The sequence below is a fragment of the Corella eumyota genome, chromosome 3 (genome assembly GCF_963082875.1).
Source record: "Corella eumyota chromosome 3, kaCorEumy4.1, whole genome shotgun sequence".
NCBI lineage: Eukaryota > Metazoa > Chordata > Ascidiacea > Phlebobranchia > Corellidae > Corella > Corella eumyota.
In genome coordinates, this window is record NC_137492.1 from 19,376,151 (window position 1) to 19,397,921 (window position 21,771).

The 21,771-nt window shown below is 29.9% G+C and overlaps 4 protein-coding genes across 4 annotated transcripts; 3 read left to right on the top strand and 1 right to left on the bottom strand.

The window, feature by feature from the left end:
- Positions 1–63: 63 nt before the first annotated feature.
- On the bottom strand, positions 64–4,336 carry LOC145746023 (uncharacterized; the record flags this gene model as incomplete). The annotated part of the gene is made up of 6 exons (XM_082564201.1): positions 3,640–4,336; positions 1,290–1,424; positions 1,051–1,163; positions 671–799; positions 429–562; positions 64–254 (listed from the first exon to the last, which is right to left on the bottom strand). Coding segments are annotated over exons 1-6 (1,395 nt in total), but the record flags the coding sequence as incomplete, so codon positions are not given.
- A 1,307-nt stretch (positions 4,337–5,643) lies between these two features.
- Positions 5,644–13,362, top strand: LOC145744484 (serine/threonine-protein kinase NIM1-like). Its single transcript, XM_082562323.1, has 10 exons — positions 5,644–5,690; positions 7,511–7,697; positions 7,815–8,039; positions 8,642–8,763; positions 8,996–9,142; positions 9,596–9,667; positions 9,967–10,135; positions 10,555–10,768; positions 11,150–11,300; positions 12,184–13,362. Exons 2-10 carry the CDS (start codon positions 7,643–7,645, stop codon positions 12,697–12,699), a joined length of 1,671 nt encoding a protein of 556 aa, XP_082418449.1. The 5' UTR covers positions 5,644–5,690; positions 7,511–7,642; the 3' UTR covers positions 12,700–13,362.
- A 556-nt stretch (positions 13,363–13,918) lies between these two features.
- On the top strand, positions 13,919–17,266 carry LOC145746024 (inactive peptidyl-prolyl cis-trans isomerase FKBP6-like). The gene is made up of 10 exons (XM_082564203.1): positions 13,919–14,015; positions 14,127–14,210; positions 14,386–14,486; positions 14,775–14,872; positions 15,127–15,187; positions 15,315–15,391; positions 15,645–15,815; positions 16,190–16,270; positions 16,605–16,847; positions 17,131–17,266. Exons 1-10 carry the CDS (start codon positions 13,919–13,921, stop codon positions 17,264–17,266), a joined length of 1,149 nt encoding a protein of 382 aa, XP_082420329.1.
- A 590-nt stretch (positions 17,267–17,856) lies between these two features.
- On the top strand, positions 17,857–20,482 carry LOC145745195 (4-galactosyl-N-acetylglucosaminide 3-alpha-L-fucosyltransferase FUT5-like). Its single transcript, XM_082563201.1, has 3 exons — positions 17,857–18,187; positions 18,438–18,614; positions 19,252–20,482. The coding sequence occupies exons 1-3, from the start codon at positions 17,943–17,945 to the stop codon at positions 20,111–20,113; spliced, it is 1,284 nt and encodes a 427-aa protein (XP_082419327.1). The 5' UTR covers positions 17,857–17,942; the 3' UTR covers positions 20,114–20,482.
- The last annotated feature ends 1,289 nt before the right edge of the window (positions 20,483–21,771 follow it).

Consider the following 21,771-nt stretch of genomic DNA (forward strand, 5'->3'; position numbering starts at 1 on the left):
TGTAGAGCTAGGTTCAACTGTTTCTAACACAGTAGTAGTTGAAAAAAATGGTTTTGGGCTGGTACTTGATATTGTCACAGTTTCTTCTGTTGTTGTTGGTGGTGCGGTAGTAGTTGATGTTGATGGAGTTGGGGTTACAGTAGAAGGTTCTGTTCCGTTGTCGAAAATTGCTATGTCGGAGCACCCATAAAATTCTTCTTGTGGCCCGTTGCCAACAGCACCGACGCCATTTTCATCAACACCCCAAGAATTTCCTGTTAAAAGGGCCAATTCTTTTATATTTGGTCAAAGTAATTACTTAAAATTCAGGTTTAGCACATAAAGAATTTTAACGTTACCAGGTTTAGCGTTTTGGCCTAGCTATTTAACAACGTTGCCTTTGGAAACTAAATACAAGTTAGAGCTATATTTAAAGCACATGTATATACCTGTGTGGTAACGCCATTGTAAAACACATTGTGTGCAAGTCACATCTTTAGGTAAGTTAGCTTGCAAATAAACTTGTTTTTCTAACTCGTTCGGGTAGTATCTTGTTTCTCCATTATTAAGCGTTAACAAATGCCTGTAAAAATTAACGTACATTAGGCATATTACTTTAATGCAGGCACTTTCAGCCTAGTGTATTACTATACTATTTTAAATGTAGGTAAATATGTTATTGCTAGCTTACTTGTCTAAGCACTCTTGCTTTACTATTGTAGTAATGTCGTTGTTTGGGCACAATCGAAATTCAAAGTAACCCTTGTGAAATGCAGTGAGGTCAATATGGATATCTACTTTACCAGCACGCTCGTACGTTCTAAAAACATATAATTTAATTATTACAAGTGATGTAAAATTTACTTAAAATGGAGGTTAGTTGACAATATTGATCTCCGTTTAACTTATAAGACTTTATATAGTCATAAATTCCTTTTAGTGCGCGGGAAAATAACTACGCCCAAAAATCTGCTTTGGCCAAATTGCAACAAATAATATTCTTTCCTTAGCGTTAGAAATCTACTAGTACAGATAAATTGCAGTCCCAATTAAGTTTTGTAAAACACTTACTTTGTTATAATCCCCGTGCCGTAAGTTCCGCCAGCCTCGTTTGCTCTTGGTTGGGGATCTGAATACGAATCCCCGCAGACCCCACAGTTACCACCGTTCACATACCATTGAGTCTGTAAAATTTAATTTTATCAATTTTAGGATACTTTATAGAAATTTAGTTCCAATTTTTTTGGTTTTATAAAATGTTTATTTACTATTTTTCGCAAATTTGAGGTTTTAAAATTTTTTTTTCTTACCGAAAAACCGCCACAAAAAAGTTGATTGTCGTTGTAGTTTTCTTTAATATCTTCAGCTCTAGATGCATATTCTTCTTCATTTTTAAATCTCCACAAACTTGATCTTCCTGGAGGGTTTAAAAGTCGTCCATGAGCGTTAACAAACGCAACATCTACAAGAAAAAAAAAATTATTATAAAAAAACACAGACCAAAATCAAAAATATATCGTAACCAGCAGCAATTATTTATAGTTAGTTAAATCTTAATACTTACAATATATTAAACAAACTGCTGAAACTGTATAGATGTTCATATTTGCAGATTAAGTGAAGCTTATAGTAATGTAGTTAGTTGTAGTCGTTGTAGTTATAACAAAATGAACCACCTAACGGTCCTTATATAAGTTTTCGATGCGGAAACAAGAAAGGGTTTGTGATTGAGTTGTCTGTAACAAAAGCGGCAAATCAAGACGTTATGACGTAACAAATGTTATTCTCATAACTTGGATAACCATGGTGATTTCATGTGGTCTAATGATAAAAGTACTGGCCACGTTTTAAAGCTTTTACGAGCTAAGCTAAATTTATTTACTCGGCACATACTTTTCTATTTGGACAGACAAGTTGCTTGACGTATTGTAATAAATTTGCTGACGCATACAATGTTGTTATCATATTGTTTAGCGACGGCTTGTCCCAAAATTTATTTTCTAGACTATAATGTAACCTAAATTGCGAATATCGACATTTAACAAACAAAACAACTTCACAAACAACATGTTTTATATCTTTCTAAACAAAGTATACCGAACTTTGATGGTTACGCAATGTTGAGCGAGTAAAAGCTCTCAAAGAAACATGTTTTCTTGAAATTAAAGGCAAGAGTGCTACTGCTGCAAAGTAGTCAGTGTTATTCGGTAAAACTTTAATAATATGTACTTTTATTGTTTTGGTCCTTCTGAATAAGCCGTAAACTTGACTGTGCAAATTTACTTTAACATAAAAGTGTTAATATAGTATATATTTTACAACATAAAATCTTTATTTATAGATTATACGAGACCAGAGATCAAATGCGGAAACCTGTTCAGTCGATGATCTAATGCTTGTTTGTATAAAGCAAAGTAATGGTAAACATTACAGTTAGCTTAATGTCTAAAACAATTGTGTACAGCCAAAAGGTAATTCTCCTTTTGATGTTAATCGAGTTCTAGCAATAAATACATCCGTAGTAACAATATAAATGTTTACTGTTCTGTTGCATTAGGTACTAAACCAACAGTTTGTTGTATAAAATATCATACAAATATAGTTTACCATATTTAGTCATTACTCCAAGGGCATTGACCTAATGTTTTAATTGCTGGGATAGGCTAAACTTTGTTTATTTTTAGATTTTAATTTTCTCATAAGTGCAAAGGCTATTTAAAAAATAAAACGACAGCCTAATTAGATAAAATTCTTAATTAAAATTGGCCATTTTAGTTATTCAAAATCGTTACTCTGAATTTATCTATTTTGTTATACATTTTATACAAAAAATAAATTTTAAAAACAGTATTAAATAATAAAAAATGTAAATAAAAGTTATTTAAAATATAAAACAACAGGACAAACAAATGTTAAAAAAGACATAACTAAGAAAGTAACATTGACATAAAAAAAACTATTATGAAATAAATTAACTACTGCAGTATACATAAAGAATTGCAAGGTCATAAACGGAGCCGTTGTTAAACATACAACACTAAAAAGTTTTCCAAAATATTTTTGAGGGTAATAAGCCATCATAAAATTTGGCGATGAGGCGACGCACAAAATTTTACTAAGATCCAACAATATAAAAGATAAACACTGGATCGGTAGATATGGTATGAGAATAATTCCTGATGCTAAAAGGTTAATAAGACATACTAAAGCAAATGTTATTATAGCAGAGTAGCGAAACACTGTGCTTTCAGGTAGCTGTTTTCTTCTAAATTTTTGAAGTATTTTTTCGATTAAAAATGCAACTAAAGGTGATAATACTAAATTTGTCAACGGCAGGAATCCGAATATATTAAGGTAGTAACTAACTATATGAGTATCATGAGCTAATGACATTAGCCATGGATAAAGGGTCCCGAATGCGAAAACATAGCGCAGAATAACAACTGCGTTAAAGAACCAATACAGGAAAAACGGAAGAGAAATAACACAATCTTTAAATGATACTTCCACGTTCTTGTTTGCAGACTTGCTGTTTTCTTTACGAGGTACCAATTCCGTTGTCAAAGTATCAGTAGTAGACTTCTTTTTGGAACACAACCCATAATCAAATCCCTTCGGTACGTCAAACGGAATATGTTTTCGAGGGCGAAGAAAAAATGTTTTTAATAAAAACAAGAGGGACAATATAGCCAGTGCTAAAAAACTATAATTAATACCAATCCCATCCCCATACAACAGTTTGATAATAACTGCAATCCAAGGGGAAGTCCCAAATGCGGTCGTTATTATAATTAAAATAAAAGTTCTTCTCTGCCCGAACAAATTTGCTACAGTAAAACTAGAATCAACTAAAAAGCGACCTCCCATTCCCATCAGGGGCACCGATATATACAGTAACCATGAAAAGTTTGGTTTAGTAAGCGATGTTGCAAGGCACCCAAAAAAAATAAAAAATGTCCCAATTCCCTCAGAAACCCAGTCTCCAAAATGATCATATATTGGCCCCCATAAGATACCGATAAGCATTCTTGATACAACCCGTATTGTAAATACCAAGTTGAATTGTTTCCGCTGCGAGGCGCAGTTAGTAGACTCACTTACATTTAGAACACTACTTGGTTCAATAAAACTAAAATTATTGTGAAATTTTGATATTTCTGGGTTTTGATAAGTTGAATTTGTGCTGTTTTTTGTTGTTGAGTTTAGTATTTCTGTACAACCTGAACTGAACAGATATTCTTGTTTGAAAACGTAGTTAATTGGTCCCCAGCCGGCAGTAATTCCTCCGAAAAGGGAAATATGTAAAGTTGTTAAAACTAGAGTCGCTATATATTTACACTTGAGTTTCATCATTGCCCTATACTAAATGTAACTAACATTTTACAAAAAAGAAATTTAAACTTATTTTATATAGTTGCAAAATAAGTTACACTTCAGCCATTGGTTTATTTTGGCTACAAATTTATGAATTAAAATTGTTTGCTATTCGTACTAGATTTTAAAATCTAGTTTACTAAATAGGTAAAAATCTGAGATTAACTCCTATAGCACCACCCATTTCTGCTTATTTTTAACCATGTTTTTAAAAATTGCTCTAATAATAAACTAAGCTAAAATTTGCGCAGAGAAAAGTTTTTTGTAAACCGGGTGGTAAATGTTGAAGCGGAAACTAAAGTCAATTCTTTGTCGTAGGTTAAATAATTAGCTTTTCTGTATTATAACGGATTGTAATTGTATATTTACATCCACTAATTTTCTGAAAATTGTCAAATTCCAATTTACAAACTTATTTCTGCCTAATATCTAGATTTTTCAAATTATATGAAACAGAAAAACAAGTGTGTAAAATATTTTCTATCGCTTTGTGTAAAAGCAACCCAAGCCTAAACTAACAAGAATTCCCAAACAGCAAACTAATCCATTAACACAATAGAAAAATGCTAAGCAAATGGCTACTTTCCTGATATTTAACAGACTTTTTTGGTGGCCTTTAGTTTATCGATGCTTAGTTATTTTATCGTAAATCTGGACCAAAAGTATATTAACTGCAAATTCTTTGACTTAGTAAACGAATTTTCGTAAATAGCTTATTTTGATAGATGACATACCTAATCTTTCTATAAATATTTACGAAATCCGTTTAATGTTTTGCCGTAAATCCCTTACGAAAGGTCAAATTTTCGCCTGCCTGGGCCTGTAGGCTGTACACTACGAAAACAAATTATCTTTTCGAGGGTTTTTTTAACTGATGAACAATATTCTGTTACGCAATTTGCATTTTAGTTTCGTTGTAAAGCCTTCAAAGTGACTCAGACTTTGGACATTTAAATTTTAAGCTGACAAAACAACACTACAGGAAATCATAAAAACATGAAGGGCAATAATAACAAATATGGAGGACTTTTATGCATTTTAACTATGACGTCATTTTAAAAAAACTTTTGGCGCGAAACTACTTTTGTCCAAGTTATTCTGGAGGTGCCTAACAAATTAAAGTAAGTAAAATTAATTTTTCTTGCCGGTTTTCGTGATATTTTAGCTGGCATACGTTCTACCTAGGCTTATATTCTATTTTAGGTAAAACGTTATTTTTAGGTAGCCGCGGGGTGGCACGAAAGCGTTACATTTTGGAGGATAAAATAGTCTGCAAAAGAAAAAAGAATTCACATCAATTATCTATCATTAACTGGCTGACGACCAGCAGCATAAAGGTACTTATAAATTTAAAATAATAGAAATTGGAACATTTATATTAATGTTTAGCAAAAAGTAAATAAGAAACTGAAAGTATCGGTTAATACCCGCTGTTAGTTAAATATTGCATTTTTTCGTTTTGTAATAATAGAAAAGTTGCCTTCAAGTTACGTTTGTAGTTTGGAGTAACCCAAACGTTTATGTGATTTGATTTTGCGTTTATGTGATTTGAATTAAATTAGTCATGTCATATTTTTGTCATAACTTTACGTGATGTATTACTTTATGTATTAGAATGATAATTCTATTTTATTGCTTTAAAAATTGTTTTTGAAATTCTTGTTAAAAAAAAGCTATCTGGTATATTAAATAATTTTAAATTGCACAGTTTTTATGTGAGAGTTGGTGTATACTAGGGTTTATTTATAGGACTACTGTTTTTAATGTTTGGTGTATTGTTTGTGTTTTTTACAATGCACCGTGATTTTGTCTACGGTAAACTGATATCATTTCTATGTTTCTACATGATTACAAATCGGCGAAACTCGTTTAATGTCTGGGATAATAACGATATAGATTACCTAATTATTTTGGCAAGTTCTGTTTTTGTAGGTTCATGTAAGGTTGAAGTTACAAATGGGTGTTCCATAAACAACAATAACATCTCTTTTTTGTTTCTTTGTAGCTACTTTTAAACGCACTCTAGATTGAATTACTGGTATTGACTTCCTTTTCTTTGTGTCTGTGAAGTCATTTTCGAATGTATTCCTACTTGTTGTATTTTGTTAAGGTTAATTCAGTAAAAGTTACATGATATGTAAGCAAACCAAAGCTCATAATGACGTATGTTCACTGCTTATAGAAATCATTAGAGTTGTTTTGTAAGCGTAACCTTTTTTCTCTTCTTGATATAGTGTGGGAAAACACAGTTGTAGAATCTTGATTAATCACAACCAGACTTAATGGCTACAACATCATATCATGTTCAATGATTGTTTTGTTGTGATTGTATTTTTTGAAAGTGAAAGGGAAGTTGTTGAGCTATAATGAGTTTATCAAGAACATTTAAATTTGAAAAAAATACAGCTTTTTAATATTATAGGGTAGTTTTTTCAGCCTCAGTGTGGAAGTTTTCATTTATTTCATTAGCAACTGACAAAAACGTAAAAAAAAGATTTTTAGTGTATGTTGTATTTAACATGACATTGTTATTGAGTAGGTGGTGTTTATAAAATTTAAAAATTATATATAACCTTATTATGCAATAAAATAGAAATTATTGCAACAGATAATTGCAACTGTTTTGTTATTATGTTGCAATATTTATTTATGTGAAAAGTTTCACTTTTAATTAATGTGTATAAGTGTAAACAAAACACAATATATTGAAAGTTTTTAATCCAATACAAAACAATAATTTCCTCTATGTTCTATTGTTTCCTGCTTGTTGGTTATGTTACATTATATTTTGATTAAATTAAAATTTATGGTTTATTCATAAAATTTTCTGTTACGGTGTCAATATGTTACATGTGATAGTGATAGGCAATATTTATTTTATTCGAAATATAAAAATACTCTGTTTCGAGTTGATTTTGACTTTGGCAGTTTGAGATATTATCAAGTATAATTGTCTGCTAATTAATCTGTTAATTGTTTTTTGTCTTACCGGGAGTTTATATCGTTTATTTGGGGCACCATGGCATGAAAGCAGTGGGGATTAAACCAAGGACCTCATGTAGTAAAGCCAAAAGTTTGAACCACTACACTATGCTGCCAGTTTGTTTTTTATTTTTTTAAGTATATATTTTTAGTAATTTTATAACTTTTATTACAGAAATTATACCAATTAAATGTGACATTGGTTAGTTGCTATGTAAATTGTTCAACAAATATTCGAAAAGGGCGATCTCTTTGTGATATGAAAATACTTGTGTTATATTAACCCCTGTACTGGAACCTGTTAAGCATGAAAGCAGTGGAAAGTCCCCAGAGTGAAAATGCATCCTTGGATAACAGTGAAGGTAAATTACATCATATTAAAGTTTGTTTTTAAAACAGTGTGTGAAAATATTTTCTTATACTTTAATTTTATTTAACATTTCTTTATGTCTTTTAAAAATGACACCATTAAATTTAAGAGCTAAATGTTGATGAACATCATGTTTTAACCAATGGTAATGGAACCGCAAATGGGTTTAAACCAACATCTCCTTACGGAAAACTTTTAAACGCAATCAAGAGTGATTCCAGAATTCAATGGGAACTTACCATTGGAAAACGAATCGGTTTGTACACTTTGAAGGGTGAACTAGGATGTGGGAACTTCTCAAGAGTGAAGGCAGGAGTCCACGCTTTAACTAAAGGTAAATGATAACAAACTTAAGCATTGTTGTTTGAATGTTCTTTCATACAAGACGAAGTGTGGTCACAGTTGTCAAGTATGTTGAAATAGCTCACTATTCATAGTTGACAATGACATTAAGAGTTTTCTTTTGAGTTGGACTAAAACAAACAACATAGCATCATGTGAGAAGTGCTATAGTCATTGTTGTTAATAAGTCAGTTGTATTTAACATGAACCTTTTCTTAGAAATTTAACTATTAGGTAACACATTTTGATTTTTGATTTTTTTTTATATTTTTAAATATATTTTTTGTGTTTTAATAAGTAGGCCTATTTATAATAAAAAAAATATGATTTAAAAACATGACCTTCACCTATAAATAACTGTGCCAAAGTTTATGTTGTTTTATTACCATTTTTCTATTTATTAGCAACAAAACTATAAATTAATTATTCATTTTATTTTCACTCTTACACCCTTATTACACAAAAGATGGTATTTATATATAATGTTAATGCATTCACTTGTTCATTTTACTTATTAACATGGCTTAAACAAATTACTAAAGCCCGTAATTTTGATTCTAATAATAAATTTTGTATTTAAACTTTGCTCTGCAGAGAGGGTTGCTATTAAAATACTGGATAAAAGAAAAATGGACAAAAAGACAAAGAGATTATTGTCCCGAGAGGTTTCCAGCATGGAAAGACTACACCACCCCAATATTGTTCATTTATACGAAGTTTGTTTCTTTCTTTATTTAGATTACGAACTAAATGTTACGGTGTCACGGTTCCAAATATAGCATGTTTCAATAGTGTGTTTGCTTTGTCAATTTAATTTACAATATTATTGACTTTATACTGATTAAATATTTAAACATTTTCTAATACATCGACTGTTTTGTAGCTATTAATATTTAATAAGTATTAGTTATTTTAGTTTTTTAATATATATTATTATATATTGAATAGGTAATACATACCGACACAAAACTACACTTGGTAATGGAATATGCAAGTGGAGGTGAACTGTTTACTAAACTTTCAACACAAGGAAAAATGCCAGAGTCTGACGCTAAAATTATTTTCTCACAAATTTTATCAGCTGTACAACACATGGTAGGCAGACTTAAAAAATAAAACATTTTTTATAATGGTAGACTACATTTAACCTAACTTGGTTATTTTTTTATGTTTAAAGTAATGCCAAAACCATGTTAATATGATAGTTGTAGCCCTTAAAATATGTGTATTTTTATATATGATTACTTTACCCACACCATGGCTTTGACTTTCTATAACAAGTTTACTGTGTTTTAAAAAACTGAATGAAAAGCTTAAGTTACTTAATAGAATTTGTGGATAAGTAGTCATCGAGTGAAAAACATTCATCTTTAAATGTACTTAGCCCCCCCCATCTGGAAATTGTTACATATTTTAAGCACATGATTTATAGAGCTATTTACTTTGGCCAAATTAAATAGGCTAATAATGGTCTTTATTCTAAGTTTACTTTCATCGTAAATATTGAAAAGTGATTAAATGTTAGTGACCCTATTATCTTTGTTACAGCACAAACACAATGTTGTCCATCGTGATTTGAAAGCTGAAAACGTTTTCTATTCTGAGAAAAAACATGTAAAGGTAAGCTATTAAAAGTGTTTTTAAATCCACATTATTATAACTTTCTTTAGAAGTTCCTTTTTTCTGGTATTTGTTCATTAAATATTGACCTATTTAATGTACTAATAATGAACATAGGTTACAATGGACTTACATTTTTTGACTATAGTTTAAAACAGTTAATAAAATATTTAAAAGTGAATTATTCTTCAAATTATAAAAGTTTTTGGGCTCAAATTTTTTACACAACTTGAAAAAGTTGTGAAATCTGGGTAAACCAAATAAAATCTTTAACATTATGTTTTTGAACTTAATTAAAGGTGGGAGATTTTGGTTTTAGCACGGAGGCAATTTCCTCAAACCAAGCTTTGAACACCTTCTGTGGATCACCTCCATATGCAGCACCTGAGTTGTTCCGGGATTCGTTTTATTACGGAGAGAGTGTAGATGTTTGGGCCCTCGGGATCCTTCTTTATTTCACTGTAACAGGTTAGCTATCATTTGAAGTGAAATTGGTAAAAACTGACTGGTATTTAGATTTTTATTGATCTTAAAAAGTATTAGCTAGCTTTTTTTATTTTTGATTACAAGTTTGATTTGTATTTTAATAATACTAGTAAATATAGGTTGTCCTATGATCGTCATTTTAATTGTCATAATATGGTTGCAACCTTCAACTAATATTTGTCCCCAATAATTTACTTTGAACCACACAAACAGCAGCTTTATTTGTTTTGCACGGCTATAACATGAACACATATATTTATATAAGTATATTTATAATTTTTAATGTCAAAACACAGTAAAAAAATACCATTTGCTACTTATTTATTTTAAATAGTTTCGTTAAAAAAACACAACTGTAATAGACGTTGATGAATTTTAATTTAAATATATTTTTTATTTAGGCACCATGCCATTTCGAGCTGAAACTGTAGGAAAATTAAAAAAGAGAATTTTAACCGGCCAGTTTATTATCCCATCTCATGTTTCATATGAATGTAAAGAACTTATTCGAAATATTCTTCAACCTGTGCCTTCCGATCGCTTCTCAATTGGGGACATTTCAACTTCTGATTGGTTGGCTAGAACTCCATTCCCACGACCAATGGGGTTTTTTAGGTATTTTTGAAATTTATCTATTTATAATAAAAGCTTGGTGAACAATATATATGTATGTCTAACAAAAAGAATTACGAAATAAAAAAACTGTTGTTTGTGGTGCGAGGGTAAGTTTTCACAGGAAAGTATTAGTTAAGGATTGTCTCCATAATATGGCAATTAAACTTCTGATCGTAGGACGAGCTATCTAAAACTAAAATAAATACAAGCTTGTTTGTCATTTTTTGAATTCAGCACATCATCAACATTATTGTGGATCATTAATATTTATGTTGTTTATCGTATTTAATGTATACATATATCTATCTATATTTTAAGCTTATATTATATTTTTAAAATCCTACAAAAAATACTAATTATGTCATTATATTTATTTTGTAGATTAGAGCCCACAAGCCTTAATTACAAATGTGCAAAACCTGAGGAAGCATACGCTCTTTACTACTTAGAAAAACTTGGAATAAATCAAAACCACATCGATAGGTTCAAGTTCGATTCCAACCAATCTCCCTTTTCTTGGCACTCGACACGGGTAAGTTGTGAAGCCTTTAATTTCAACGATGCTTAAATTAGATTACTGTGTCTCAAGTAGAATTATAACACTTGTGAAATTTTATTTTTCACTTTGGTTGAAAGAAATCGATGGATTGCCTAAATTTGCGTATTATACTCAATTTAAATTAACAGCTTTTTGAATAAAATTTTTATATTTTTATGATAGAACTTTTGTAAATTTACTTGAAAGTTAAATATCAAAGAGTTATAATAGATAATATCCAAAACTGACAATAGCTAATTGCTTAACTCATAAGGTCAGTTTTCCTTAGTGAAAAATATATGAGTATACACCTACAAAGCATTTTTTGCGGAGTTTAAATGTTGAATTAAAATTGCAACTTGGTTAAATTAATACATTTTTAAACATACACCTAAACATTGATATTTCACATCTAACAACTAAGGCTAATACAATAAAACAATGCTATGAGCACTTATACTAAACATATATACACTTTAAAACACTTATTATAAGTATTTGAAATAATAGCCCAGTAAAGAGATTACTTTAAGATATATGACCTTATCTTATTCCCTGCTAAATTATTAACATTTCTTATACCTGGCTCACCTTTTGATGATAAGATAAATGTGATGGGTTATAAAACTTTAAATAGTTCTTATAAAATGCTCTGTTGAAATATTAAATATAGAATGTTAAAATCGTGTTTGGTTAAATCCTTTACATATCGGTGTTTAAAAATATAAAATTTATAATAATAGAATTATTTGTTAGTGATATCTAACGTGCCTATATCTTATTTTGCTTTTGCTTAACAGTCAGCCTAATATATTCATTTATTACCTTAGACTGACATTGAAAATTAATTTTAACTAATTTTTTAAACTTTTTCAAGGCCAATGATTCTGAGCATACCCCGAAGAGACTTTTATTCAACGCTCTGTCGACGCGTGGTGGCAGTATTGAGTACGAATTAAACGAACAAAGTGCCATGGTTGGGACTTATCGTATTTTGTTACTACGAGCCCATAAAAGATTCACCGGACCAAGCGCTAACGAAGAACTTCGCAAACTCAAGGTTTTAACCGAACAATTGTGCACTAAGTCACACCAAGATCCACATCACGTGATGGACGTAGAGATTATGACGTCATCGCCCACGTGTTCGATGTGCGAGAACGGCGGGGCGGGTCATAGCCCAGTGAACTCGCTACATTCACAAACGCGGCATTATTATAACAATAATGAACGAACTACGAGCGATATAACGAGAAAGTCTTCAACTCATAATAGAACAAATGCTAACTCGGTTTCCCAACATAGCAAAGTTAATTCTAAAGATAAAGATAAACACCATCATAATACTAGAACGTCTAAGCAAATTAAATCTAAATTCTGCACAATCCTATAAAAATAACTGCAAGTCATTTTTTTAATGATGATCTAATGATGATATTTAGAAAGCATTAAATATTTAAAAAAATATTTTTAGGCTGCCACTAATCCTCTATTAAACTAAAGTTTTAAGATGATTTAAAGCATTTTATCTAAAAAAATGTAGTCTTAACTAGAATACAATATTATATTTTAATAAAAAAAAACATTTTATTTCATATTTTAGGTTCTTTTTTAGGCCTTTTTTTACTTTTATTTTACTAAAACAACATTTTTTCATTTTTTTTTTTACTTTTGTTTTACTAAAACAACTTTATGTTACAATAGTGCAATCAACTCTATTTGTTCAATTACTTTTTGTGTTTTGCATCAGTTTTTTACTATTTTAAAATGAGTGTACTTACTAACATTACTTAATAAAGCAAAATAATTCGTTTTTTCTAAGTACACGCATATTAGTAACCTATCCAGCACTTTATTTAATATTAACTTTTTTATTTTGTAGACGAGCCTACCTTTTAATGGTAAGCGAATAACATTTCTAATCACTGTGATTTTTGAGTAATTTTTTTTTAGATAAATCTAGTTAATTTTGTTTAAATTTTAATTTTTTTGATCATGCATTTCGTTTTGTGTGTTCTTGGAACGTTTTATCAAATATTAAATCGTTTATTTTATGGTTTTGTAAACCAATTTAAATCGTAATATTGTTTTTTTGTTATTTTTAAATAAAATTTCAATATGTTTTTTTTGATATATAGGTTGACGAAAATGCGGAATTTTGTAAACCGCTTGAATTAAAGTTCGATCCCCTTTTTTAGAACACACGTGGTCTTTTCATCGTAATAAAATGATAACAATACGAAAATTTCGCTAAATTTAACTTAATGATAAAGCACGTGTACCTTTTGACTGTAGTCAACCAATAATTATAAACACATTAAAAAACGAATATTGGCAAAACTTACATTTTGCTTACTAGCGTTTGACGAAAAGCAATTGGTAAAAACGAAATGGTGGGTTATTAAGTTAGTTTGTGAAGGCATGAGTTGTCTTTAGGTTGAGTTGTCCCCCACTTAAGTTGTCTTTGAGTTAAAGTTCTGTTTTTTGATAAGTTAGTCTAGTGTTACGCTGCCTCTGAAATGTCATAAAATCAACCCCATATATCAAAAATTACAAAATATTCATTTAGTTTTACATTACCCAGTTATCATAGTCTGATAGCATTATTAATAATGGATACAAAAAAAGATGATTATGTCCAACAATTTGGATTATTTGGACCAACTTTGATGCTTAAGGATGGAGTTAAAGTGGACTCTCTAAAAAAAGGTATTCTAACATTTAAGTATTGTAAATTTTATATATATTATATAAAGGCTTGATTGTTTTATTTTTAAATATGTATTTATCTTATTTTTTCAACTTTTTATTTACTTGAAGGTGTGGAGTTAGAGTTTTCAACTGACCAGTTAGAAAATAGAGGAAAAGATGAATTGGATAAAGACTTCAACAAAGCTTATTTTGGTAAATTAAAACCTTATTAGTTTATTTAAAACCTAATTTTATAAATGGATAGTTTGTCTTTAATAATACTACATAGTAACAGGCATCTTACAATAAATTTTATAGCACTTTTGTGAATTTAATAATTTAAATAAATGTTGTATTTGTGTAACACTTACACTATTTTTTTTTTGAGATGGAATGAATAAGTTCTCTTATATTCTGGAAAATGAGGACAATGAGGAGGAAAATAAAGATGGTTTATCCTGGTTTAAAAGGATGAGCTTAAAAATGAAAGTAAGTGCTGGATTTCAAGATTAAAATTATATTTTTGGATTGTATGACTTCTATACATTCATTTTATTCATTTCTTATGTTTTTTATAACTGTAAAATTAAACCATTAAGAAAACCATAAAAGTTAGATATAGAATTTATTTTATTATTATTATTAAGTAAGTTAATACAAATTTGTAGCTCTAAAAATCTTTTAGCAAAACTTTAATAATACTTGTTGTTAAATAATTCAGTAGGCTTCTAGACATACAAAAAAATGTTTGGTAAAAACTATATTTGTTATTACTAGAATATAACTGAAGATGGTGGAGTGAAGAAGTTTATTAGAAAGGAGGGAGTACAAGGAATAGTACCAGCTGGGGCTAGAGTTAAAGTGCATTATAATGGGTAAGTCTTATTTTATTAGATCATTTTATTATAAGGTAATCAGTTTTATTTGTAAGTCACTTTTTTCTGCTCTAAAGCAAAATATATTTAATAAAGAGTTATGTTGTATAGTATTGTTACATTGTCTTATGCTTTATCTGTTTATTATTGTATTAACTTTCTAATTTATGTCAACTTTTACTCCCATAAATTTGGTAATTTGGTATCTACTTATCTTTTTATAAACACTGGGTTTTAATGTGTTATATTTTCAGATATATTGAGGATTTAGATGAACCATTTGACTCAACCAGATTAAGAAATAAAGATTTGCAGGTCTATAAAATTAGTTTAGAGTGCATCAATCTTTAACTTTAAATGCAGCTTTCTAATAACATTTCTTTATTGATTTTGTTTTTAACTGTACATTAAATACTTTTTAAATAATTGTTTATATGTTCAGATTACTCTTGGCAATGGTGAAGTTATTTCTGGTTTGGAAATTGGAATTTCTACGATGCGAAAAGATGAAATTGCAAGGTAGGCAAATCCTCAATCTAAGATACCAATTCTTATATTTATTTAACTACTAGTCGATAGCCCATTCAACAGTCAGGATTTTAATTGTCATAATATTGTCATAAGCTCTACTAATATTTGACAGCAATAATTTGCACACTATAAATGGCAGTTTTATTTATTTTGTGGGCCTACAAACCACTCTGCTTTATTAAATATAGATGTTCTGAATACATTTAAAAATGCAATTCTTAACTGGTTTTGTTGACTTTAGGTTTTTGATTTCTTCTGAATATGCTTATGGAAAGTTGGGTTGTCCACCCCGGTTGCCTGGTAATACTATAGTGTTGTTCGAAGTTGAGTTGCTGTCATTTAACGAACTTACAATTATGGACGGATATAATGATATGACAGAAGAAGAAAAAAAGAGTTTACCATTTGAAAGGTTTTTTATCTTTATTTTTGATGTGGGAAGGTTGAATACCCGACCTAAACATAGAGTAACATCAGTTACTCCGACCCAGCCTTAAGTTGCCCGTGCCAGTTTGGAATATTATAGATTATAATTGCCCAATAATTAATCTGCTGATTAAGTGCTGGCTCAACAGGAGTTTATATAGTGTTTATAGCACCCTACTCAAGGGTATTTGAATCCATGACCTCATGTGTATGTGAGGATTGAACCCACGACCTCATGTAGTGAAGCAAGTGTTCTTACCACTACACCATGCTGCCGGTATGTGATATGACAAATAGAGAGTAGTAAAATAGATCGGTTGTTTTTTTTAGAACTTTAAATAAATAAAGCTTGTCTTTTAGATTATTAAATGTTGCAAAATCTGTGAACTCAGAGGGAAATGAATTTTATCGAACTGATCATTATGGAAAAGCGATTCGTCAGTAAGTTTTGTTCAACTAAAAATTTAACCTAATTTCAATCCGGTGTAATTTTAAACTCTTTGTAGTATCACTGGTTGATTGCCTGCTCTTGGGCTGCATTTTAACTACCATAATTAACACTCAACTAATATTAACATGTGATAAAATCTCACAAATTGAATTAATATTTATTTTGTAGGCCTTTAAATTAGACATTTATAATATATGTATGTAGGTGGTCATGGTGATCATTAAATATAATGTGAAGTATAAAATAAATTAAGATGTGATATGTCTTAAATCCTCATGTTAAATGCGTTGTTATGTATTATTTGTTCCCATTTACGTTTTATAGGTATATGAAAACAATCAACACTCTTGAAACAGCAAGATTGCAAAATCAAGAGGAAGAGGATCAAGTCTTGGAGGTTTGTATGAAAGCCTACATGAACATGGCGTTGTGTTATTTAAAAAAAGCAAGTTTTGGCAAAGCAATAGCTGCTGGTCGAAAGGTTTTAGAAAGACAAGTAGAACACCCGAAAGCTCTTTATGTTTGTGGAAAGTCCCTGCGTCATATGGGGGAGTTTAATAAGTCCAGGTAAATTAATAAACTGATACGTTACAGTATTTCTTAATTCTTATATTTTTTAATTATTTAAATTTGTGTTTTCATGAAAAATTGGTTTGTGCTTGCCTAATGTAACTGGCATGAGTCTCAAGTTGACTTTGGGAGTCTGCTATTTGCTTTTTAGCTTGGCAGAAGTTTATATTGTTTGTAGCACCTACTTGAGCATGGAGATCGAACACGTGACATCATGTTGTTATGCATAGTGTTCTTCTAACCACCACACCGCGCTACCATAACTTGTTTTAAACTTTAGGAGATATCTGTTAAGAGCTCATGCAGTCTCTCCAAAGTCGAAAGATGTTTTGATTGAACTGAAAAAATTGGATGAGGTTGAAAATGAATGGAAATTTATGGAAAAATCCATGTGTGAGAAAATGTTTAAACATTAGTGGGTAAAACAATTTGGGATGAGCAAAAAAGTTTATTTTCTTTCATATTTTCAACAATGTTCTTAATTTTGTTTTTTATAATTCTTCTTATTTTTGTTATCATGTTTGTTTTAAAAACGTTTTTGTTTTGATTGAAAAATGTTCCTGATAAATTGTAAATAAAATTTTCATTTTCAAGTTCATTTTAATCTGTCATATGACTTAATAATTAAATCGAATGTAGCAGTGGATATGTAAAGAAATCAGGAATTATCTTGTATAACCATTGTCAATGCTTCAGTTTTTTTGCACAGTACTACAATTGTATAGGTCGGTATAAAAAGTTACTTGTTTCAAAAGTTACTTTGACCTTGTTTCAACGAGGATAAATAAATACTAAGAAACAATTTTTAGCAATATGTGATGTGGTAACAAGTTATGCGAATAGTATTGATGTTTTTACATATTTTAGAAGCTAATTGCTGGCTTGATTAGTAAAAATAATATAGGATTTCAAGAGGCTTGCTAGGGTAAAAAATTGTGGCGCATATCGGTCACAACTTTTAATCTATAATGTCATTATATCTTTTTGTAAAACGAGATTTGATTAATTAAAAACACAAACTAATAACTAAGGCAGATAATAATTCATTTAAGGTGTAACTTATCTTAATTAAACGATGTATTTTTATTAATTATGTATTTAGAGCATAAGATTTATTGTAATATGGAATGGCTTTCAGGAACGCCAATAAAATCAATAGCCGCTTGTATCAGCATAGCTATAATTATTTTGTTGGCAAATTTTTTACAGCTTTATGATGGAAATATACAAACTACGCGATATCCTGTCCAAATAAACGTAAAAAAAGCTGAAATGCCACCATTACAAACGTCTGAAAGTACGCCAATTGTTACCTCTAAACCAGAAGAAATAGATAAGTAAAAAGAACAATTTTTATTAGTATTAATTTTAAATTGTTTGTATGTGTTTACTTTTAATGGGAAAAGGCTGACTTTATGGCATTTTTTCATTAAAAAAAATGCACGCCTGATATTAGCTCATACTTTGTAGGGCTTTAAAATGCAAGTATAAAAATTAAACTTAAGACCTTATGTGGTAAAGTGTTCTGATTACTTCACTATGCAACTAGTAAAACTGGGTTTATCTAATTATTTTTATTTTGTTTAGCTCTACTATTATGATTTTATTCTGGAGGCCTCCATTTGGAGTAAAGAAAACATACTTGTATGATAAACAACTTTGTGGGGATTGCGAATATACTTATGATACAAAATATTTTGAAGAAAGTGAAGCGGTGATTATTCATTACTCAGAAGCTACTCCAAGCAATTCTCCAAAAACAAGGTAAGAATTTTGAATAGTGAATTTGGAGTTAATCTTTATAACAATCTTTTGTCACTAGTTGTCTTGAATATGTAGACTCATTAGTAAAAGGAATATTATTATGGATTAGTCATATTTAGGTACATTCCCATTTAATTTTGTGCCATGTGCCACGATTAACATTTAAAAAACGATTTGCTAAAAATGAGATCGCATTTTTAGAGCAATGATTAGGCCCAAGTTATGATTCTTGTTTTTTTTATAACACTTGACGCCTTTTTTAAAAAATGTCTGAAGTTTAACTATATTGCGCAACAACTAATAACTTGAGGAAGTGAAATTTACGGATTGTAATATCCTTAAAGTTATTGTTAAATTTGCTTTTAGCGAATAGCAACCCGTTATTTCGTTCCCTGTATAATATGCTCTGTTTTTCCAAAAATTGTAAATGCCATATTGGATTACGTATTGTTAAAATGATTCAAAGGAAATACTATTAAAATGATTTGATTTGAATGTATTGGATTACGTATTGTTAAAATAATTTAAAGGATATACTATTAAAATTATTTGATTTAAATGTATTGGATTACGTATTGTTAAAATGATTCAAAGGATATACTATTAAGATTATTTTATTTTGTTGCTTATTTTACAGAAAATCTTCACAAATGTTTATATTTTTTTCAATGGAAAGTCCATATGCTCTTAATGTTCTACGTGGTATGAGGTTTAATAGCATGGATTCATATTTCAACTGGACGATGTCTTACCGCCGAGATTCCCACATTTTCTTTCCCTATGTTGAGTGGAACAAGGAAAATGGAGTGTTCAACGGCGACACAAAATCTCAATATTCTCCAGATAGAGTTAATAATATTATATCTAAAAAGCAAGGTGATCCTTATATTCTGTGGATGACCGGAAATTGTGGATCCACACATGGAGCTAATTTAAGGAAGCAAATTGTGTCCGAGATGGAGAGTTTTGGATTAAAAATCGATAAAAGAGGCGGTTGTTTTGGGATGCCTGTCCCAAGAGATGAACAATATCTTTCATTTGCTGAAAAATTTAAATTTTATCTTTCCTTTGAGAATGCTTTGCATTGCCGAGATTATATCACAGAAAAACTGTGGATTAATGCATTAGAGGCAGGGGTTGTTCCTATCGTATGGGGACCAAAACGTGAGGATATTATAGAAATCGCCCCTGCTGGATCATATATTTTTTATGAGGATTTTTCATCCACTAAAGAACTAGTTGACTACATTCAATATTTAAACTCTAACACAACAGCATACGCTGAATATTTTAACTGGAGGCTAAAGCCTGCTAAGGATTATAAATATCGAGATAATGGAGATAAATTTGAAAGAAATGCCGGCATGTGCCAGTTGTGTAGAAAATTATGGACCCAACGTAGGTTTCAGAATTTAAGTAATGTTATAACTTCTTTGGATGACTGGTGGTCAGGCTCGGAACGTAGTGAGTGTTTAAGTCGAACAGTCACCTTACACTAGTTTATTAGTTCCTTAAAGTTTAATGTAGATATTGGTTTATTCTTCAGCAGTGCCAAACATGTTAAACAACTCTCATTTACAATTTCTTTTTTACACAATTTTTTTTATATTGCAAACACGTCTATTACACATGTTAAATTTACACATAATATTTATTTATAGTACAACATTGAAATTTGTTAAATTCATGACACAATTATTATGTATTTTGTTTTATATATCAGAATTTTAGTTTAACCATTTTAGGTTTAAATTTTCTGTGCAATAGGTAATATTCAACTGTCAAGGACAAATAACTACCCATTTTTTCTGAATTTATTTTGTTTTGTTTAAATATTGCATATAAAAATTGATTTAAAGCGTTTAAATACTTATTTTTATTATAAAATTTTTATGTTCAGTACAAAATACTTATGTTTATTACTAAAAGGGTAATTAAAATATTTTCTTTCATGAGATGGTATTGTAAGTTTCTTTATTGCTGTTTGTACTTAAGTATATATTGTATGCTACATGTATTTTTATATTGCATCTAAAGCTTAAATGTGTTAGTTTTTTATTTATGCTGTGATGTTTTTGCTTCTATAAGCGTAATATTTTTTAACATTAGAACAGATTTATTTTGTTTTGTTAATTTGTAAATGGATTTAATTTAAATTGTTAACAACCGTTGTGTTCCCTTAAAATTTTTTCTCGTTTTGTATTGCATTTTTTTTTTCTCAACCTAACCCAAAACTAGTCTTTAATGAGCGTATTAAATATTTGGAAATAGGTTTGTAATGTTAGAGATGTTAAGAACACTTAATATGCCTCTCTTGCAATTTAATACCGGAGTTCTAAGTAGTTCAGTAATGTGTTGACGCATCGGAAATTCAAGTCGCTTCTACCATTTTTCATTATTATTTTTTTTTGTATATTTCTTCATCCTCGATGTGGGAAGGTCGAATGCGCGACTTAAACATAGAGTAACATCAGTTACTCCGACCCAGTCTCGAGTTGCCTGTGGCTGTTTGAGATATTATAGATAATAATTGCTGGTAGTTATGCTGCTGATTAAGTGCTGGGTCAGCAGGAGTTCATACCGTTTATAGCGCCTTACTTAAGTGCGCTATAGCATGAGAGCAGTGGAAATTAAACCACGACCTCATGAGTGGTGTAGGGTAGCAAGTGTTCTGACCACTACACCACGCTGCCGGTTTACATGGAAAATGGTGGATTTGGCATTTGCATAAGAACTTTAATTTTAACTTATTTTAAATCATGCCGACATTAACAAACAAAACTAATCACTCGGTGAGGTCGGCTTAACGTCGAGGCTTTTTTGTGTATTGCGACCATATTACGACAAAACCATTTTGAATGGTAACCTTTATAGAGTCTACGAAAAAATAAACTTTGCATTTTTGGTTTTTATCATAACAATAATTTCAGAATTCTTTAATTTTTATTTAATATACCATCGTAGAATACAAAATTGGGTATCTTAAAATAAGTAATATCAAGGAAAAGTCAGTCTTACAAGAATATGCCTTTTCGTTGGCACTTAACTTTTGTATTTGTCGCCCTAAAAATTCTGTTATATTAATTTAAAAAATGTAAAAAAGACTTTATAAGTAAATTGATTATAAAATATTAAAACTTCTTAAAAGTATAAATGT